A 6,000-nucleotide genomic window follows, 5' to 3' on the forward strand; every position below is an offset into this window, starting at 1 on the left:
ATATTATTATTCTGCCATACCTAAATGAAAATAGCTTACTCCATGTCTCACTTCAGAGTTTTTAATTAAGCAAGCTAATCATTCTGTTGAAATGTAGTGCAGACTTATCTAGAGGATTTGAGTTTTAAAAATATTAGTGCAGTTACTTAGGGTTAGAAATTCCCTCTGATTAAAAAGCGAAATAAAATAGTGGTTGTATTTACACTTTCAGTTTTCTTTAATCATATTTACTTTCAAAAGCATTCAGATCATTTATGTATTTGACAGTTTATAATGAAACTTTGAATTTCCTTTTTAAAGGTAGTAGTGAAACTAGTCATACCAGCAAATACTTTGGGAGTATTGATTCCTCAGAAAATCATCATAAAACCAAAATGAAGGCAGAAATGGAAGAAAGTGAGCACTTCATTAAATATGTCCTTCAGGATCCTATATGGCTTTTGATGGCAAACACAGATGACACTGTTATGATGACTTACCAGATACCTTCACGGTAATTCCAATGTTGTAGTCCTTCATGAACTGCATTTGTGTTGGGGGGAGCAGGGTGAACAGAAATAAAAATATATTTGAACCTCTGTCTCAATAGAAGTAAATAGGTTTTAATGTTCAGCTTGGTGTCAAGAAGAGCTCTTGCTTTCTTTGTATCTTTTGTATATTACACAAGAAGCTTGCAAAAAGTAAAAATTATTTCATTAAGCTTACCCGTATTTTTAGATCAATTACCTGAGTTGAAATTAACTGTGTATATTTTTTGAAGCTGTTTTACAATTAGTGATTTGTAACTGCTTGCCTAGAAATCCTTGTAGCCTGATTAATAGATCCTGGCAAGTCTGCCTAGATCTCATGATGGTCTGTAGTGTGGAAAATCTGTACACCCTGGCAGTTGTCCTTGAGATGCCACGTTCAGTTGCACGCTGCTTTCTGTGCCTTGTGGCTTGGTGGTTTTTTTCCCCTGAGTTATTAACATGTTCATTCTTCTCCATAATTTCCCATCCAAATATAATAGGGAAGCAGAAGGTAAAAATCGTAAGGCTTCTAATAGGAAAAACTTTATTAAAAAAAAGTTATTCCTTGCTTCAGTAGCGAAGACAGATAGGGGGAGAGGTGGTGACAAGTATGCATATTTTTTTAATAATCTTGTTTATATTTCTTGGGAGCAGTGAATGGTATTTTGGAAGGAATAGGAAGTTTCAGTGAAGATGCCTTTTGGAAGGGAAGGAAAACAAGCTTTTGAAATACGGAAGCACAGGAATGATGGGGGAAAAAATAAAGAACATGTAAGAACTTCAGAACTTTTCCCTAGACTTAAAAATACCTTGGCATTTCTAGGTTTTTGAAGCCTTAATAGTTGACAGCTATAGATGGAAATTCCAGTAGACTGTAAGAGTAGCAAAGCCTGCCAAGGAGAAAATAATGAAAACAGGATATTGTGATAAGAAGAGTTAAGCTTACTGTCAGTGTGATGCCCAAGGAGAGAGGTGGAAAGCCAACCTGTCTTAGGTCTGTTGTAAGGAGCAGAAATAGTACTGGGTTTCTTGGAACATGCTTTTTATTGTCATCTTTTGTAGAGGTATACAGCTTGTAAATATTTTGTGTGGTGTGGGTGGTTTTTTTTAACTTTCTGAATCAAGGTGTGGCACCAAGGGGGGAAGAGAGCTTTGACTACTGAAATAGAGCAGTATTTTGTAAATCTCTCCCTCTCAGTCCTGAAATTTAATCCTTTCTTGATGACCTTCTTAAACATATCTTATTACTTCTGCTTTATTATCTCATACGTGCGTATAGCGTCCATTTTGGGTTGTCCTCCTAGTGAGAGGGAACTTGGAACTTGGTGCAGCAGCAGCAGAGGGAAACAAGTTCATGGTTTCACCAGTGGCGCTGCCTGAAGAGCTCTAAGGAAACTGTTTTCACTGATGGGATTTGAAAAGACAAGGAGCCAACAGATGTGTTAAAGCTGTCTGCAAATGCAGAAAGCTGCTGAAATAACCACACTTAATTTTCTTCCAATATGATTTGTAAGCTTAACATTCCAGAACAAAAATAGTCTTTAAAAATGTCAGTGTTTGACTGTGTAACCTTATATAGGCATAAAGCCCAGAAACTGTTGAACTCAATTTCTAAATACATTTCATTTTAGAGATTTGGAAACAGTTTTAAAAGAAGATAAGCAGAAATTAAAGCAAATGCAGAAACTACAGCCAAAATTTACAGAAGAACAAAAAAGAGAGCTTATTGAAGTTCATCCATGGATACAGCAAGGTGGACTGCCAAAAACTGTTGCTAATTCCGTAAGTTTAAATGAGTTGGTTATTTTGCGTTGCTTAAATTATTAGCTGCCTATGTTAGATTTTTCCACTCCTGTTTCTATGAAAGCTTGGTCAATTATGCAGAGAAAAAAAATTAATTCAAGCTTCCATGCAGTGTTTTCTGGCTTGATTTAATTTACCATAAGCCTTCTTTCCAATAGGAGTTTAAAGTAGTGATGAATACAACACAAGAAATTTCCTTCCTATTTCTAAATTTTTGTGTATGTTTGAAATCCTTTATCAACACAGCCAGAAATTTCACTACATAAAAATCTGTATTTTGTGCACAGAAATTTATGCCTGTTGCTTTCTAGGAAGTACAAAATTAATGGGAATATGCTGGTCCTTTTTTATATCAGACTTCTCACGTAGGATCATCTCTTGCTTTAATTCTAGAAATAGATTAATGGCTAGAAAATAAAAAAAGAAAAGAGAAAACCAAACCAAAACAAAGCCTCCTGGCAGTTTTATTTGTTGTCTGTTTTACTTATTCACACACAAACACCTGATGGCATCAGTCTCTTCAGCACTGCAACTGACATGAGCATAGTACTGCAGGGTTAGTAATCAAATGGAGGAAAAGGTGATTGGAAGTGCATGTAAAATGTCAGCGCTGTAAATGCTCTCCGACAGAACTGCTTCCAGTAGAGTTCTCAAGTACTTGCATTGATTCACTACACGTTATAAAATGATTTTGTGGGGGAAAAGTCGGGGAGTGGAATATATCTGGTAGTTGCAGCATGGATGTAAAGGCTCCCTTGGAATCGGGGATCATATGCAAGTGGGCTGTTGTTTGGAAAAGCTTTCTTGCTTTTTTTTTTTTTTTCCTTTGACTTATGAGTGTCTTTTTTTTTTTTTTTTTCTTCTTTTTAGGAATGTATTTTTTGTGAGGACAATATACAGAACAATTTTTATACATCGTATGATGAAGAAATCCATGAAATGGACCTTAATGAAATGATTGAAGACAGTGGGGAAAACAACTTGGTTTCCCTGAGTCAAGTCAGCGAAGAACAAGCATAGCCTTGGAGCCTGTTGTTTTCAAAGCTGCTTCAAAACTACAGTGATGATCCATAAAGGTTTTAATCTTGCGTCCAGCGAGATGAATCCGGTTCATAAAAACAAATGTGTGTTTTTTCTTGCTCTAGAAGAGTCACTTGTGAATGAATCTCTTCTTAAATGGTGGCAATCTCTTCCCAGTAAGGACATTGTTGAAGATGGTATAGCTTTTCTTTAAAAAAGACTCATATTTTGCACTTATATGCCTCAAGTATTTCTTTATAAACTATAGAAACTGTCATTGATGCCTACTGGTTTTTGCAGAGTGGGTTAATGAGTACTGAAAATCCCCCTACATACATACAGTTCTTCAATTCTCCTTTTGATAATGATTCAGCATTATAAATTGTTCTAGCAGTTTTGCTTAGTGGCTCTTTAGCATTGTTCTTTAATATTTGAAGTGGTCCAGTGTAGTTGTAGAAATAACCTTCAAACAAATCAATTCACATTTTGCCCTTCTCATACCAGTTGATCTCATCCTCTTTGTTTGTTTCCTGTATAGTTTTGAATGTAAGAACCTTTTCTGTCCAAGAGAAATGTTGAACTAATTTTGAAAGATGGTCTTGGGTTAAAATACTTAATGTGAATGTGTAAGTATAGATGAGTGCTGACAACTTTGTAGCCTTTTATTTAAATGGACGCTGCAATACTATGAACTGTTTATTACCTTGAAGCATCATTTCTGAGAATTTATACACAAGAAATCTTTATGCTTAAAGATTTTAAAAACTAAGACCACAGAGGATGACTGCATATGCTCCAGTGACTGTTAAACAAAGCTTGGTACAACTTTAACCTTTATTTCTGATTTGTTCTGTCAGGAGATTGGCCATCAGTTTTTCCTGTGTAGCTAAGCAAGCATCAAACTTGCATGTGGCAAGAGAAGGTTAGACATTTCTTGTCACTTGAAGATAGTTCTTATGAAAAAGTGATTTTGAGAATAGTGTTGACTTTCACTATATTTGAATTGCATAATCTAAAAAACTTAGCGTGGCTGGAATCCTTTGCTGTCAAGGATTTAATTTTAATGCCTCTGAGATTGTATTGACTTGAGTATGTGTACTTCATGTTCTTGTGCTGTTTATATGTGTTGGATGTGGGAAGAGAACACAAAAGAGCAACTTTTAATATATTGGTTAGTTAAAGGACATTTAGTTGCAGTAGTGCTAGATGTCAGCTGTAGGTCTTGGGGTGAAAAACATACGGAGAAATTCAAATAACTTTGATCTGTTTGTCTTGAAATATTTTTCATGGAAAGCATTTCCTTTTTTTATTGAGGTAAAATTTCTATTCACTGAAACTTAAGGTTATTTTCATTCTATAAAAATACTTCTCTTTGCATACAAAGAGGATGCAAAGTTAGATCGGACACCACCAAAAACATGCAGAAGTGGCTGGTATTTGCTTAGTGAAAGAAATAATTTGTGTAAAGCAATTAGTTATTAATTGGACAGTGTCATGACAAAATTTCCATTGGAGACAGGTTCTGCAGATAGCAGAGTGTGTGAACTTGTGAAACAAGTAGAATCACAATGTAAAAAGTATCTTAAATGTAGTGTGAAGCACTACCCAGCAAGATCTGATTCCTGTCTTTAATAGCTTAGCAAAGTCAAACTTAAATATATGTAAATATAAACTGAATGAGAAATTTTAAAATGTTGGTGTTCAAGTATGATGTATTAAATGTTTTAATCATAAATGGAACAGTGCAGCTATACCAACATTAAACATATTCCGTTTTTACATGTAAACACGAATAGTTTTAATTGGACCAGGGTTTGGGAAAAGTAAAAGCTTTATATAAAAGGAGTGCATCACAATTATACAAATTATTTTCAGGGACTTCTCAACCACTTTGAACTTCTTTGCTTTAGCATGCTTTTTTATTTGTTCTCATTTCATATTTTTTTTTTTTGATGACCATCTTGTAACCATAACTTAGTGAAAGGAAGAGAAAAGTATATTTAGAGCATTTTGTGGATGTGCTTACCTACAGACTTAATCTTGCATCCTTAAAGTGTTTGCATTTACAGGGTGGTATTAAAATATTTTCCTGTAACTTTAAATCTACATGCCTCCATTTATAGATAAGATTCTGAAGCTGTAATTTTTCCAAACTGTTGTAAAAGGATTTATTTGTGATGACACTTTGTCAACATGTCAACAATGTTTTCTGTACACTGTGCAATATATTTTGGTTTTGCCACTTGTGACTAATTTTTATGACTTTGCTTTTTAGAAAACTGGTAAATAAAACAGATATATTTTTAGTTGCCTTTTTGTTCCTTGAGGCTTCTACTCCATATAAGAAGCAAAAAATATATGCATTACTGGAAAACATGTGCAAATGTACTACCTGAAAGAGCATATGTAGCTGGTTTCTCTGTGTGTGTTGTTCAAAACCACCAGAAGATGTGTCGTCCTTTTTGTTTTGTTTATTGTCAGTTATGGATACCTTTTCTCCTGCAGCTCTCTGGTTTTATACTGGTAGATTAGAGGTAGAGAATTCCAGTTATTGCCCTTGAATTTGCTTTGTATGATGATGATTACTCCTCTGTTGTGAAGTGTCGTGTCTTCTGAAGGTTGCTGAAACTCATCAAGCTAGTGTACTTTCTTGTTGATGTTCTTGTTT

At 34.7% G+C, this 6,000-nt stretch overlaps 1 protein-coding gene across 9 annotated transcripts in view; it reads left to right on the top strand.

Moving 5' to 3' along the window:
• Positions 1-5,638, top strand: part of PER2 (period circadian regulator 2) — a 51,371-nt gene extending 45,733 nt beyond the window's left edge. For all 9 annotated transcript variants that reach the window (XM_056358415.1, XM_056358410.1, XM_056358407.1 and 6 more), the window contains 3 exons: positions 301-493; positions 2,141-2,291; positions 3,183-5,638. In XM_056358415.1, the coding sequence (XP_056214390.1) occupies positions 301-493; positions 2,141-2,291; positions 3,183-3,332 (494 nt within the window). In that variant the 3' untranslated portion in view covers positions 3,333-5,638. The remainder of the gene's footprint in view (positions 1-300; positions 494-2,140; positions 2,292-3,182) is intronic.
• The last annotated feature ends 362 nt before the right edge of the window (positions 5,639-6,000 follow it).

Source organism: Falco biarmicus, chromosome 13, assembly GCF_023638135.1.
Source record: "Falco biarmicus isolate bFalBia1 chromosome 13, bFalBia1.pri, whole genome shotgun sequence".
Taxonomy (NCBI): domain Eukaryota; kingdom Metazoa; phylum Chordata; class Aves; order Falconiformes; family Falconidae; genus Falco; species Falco biarmicus.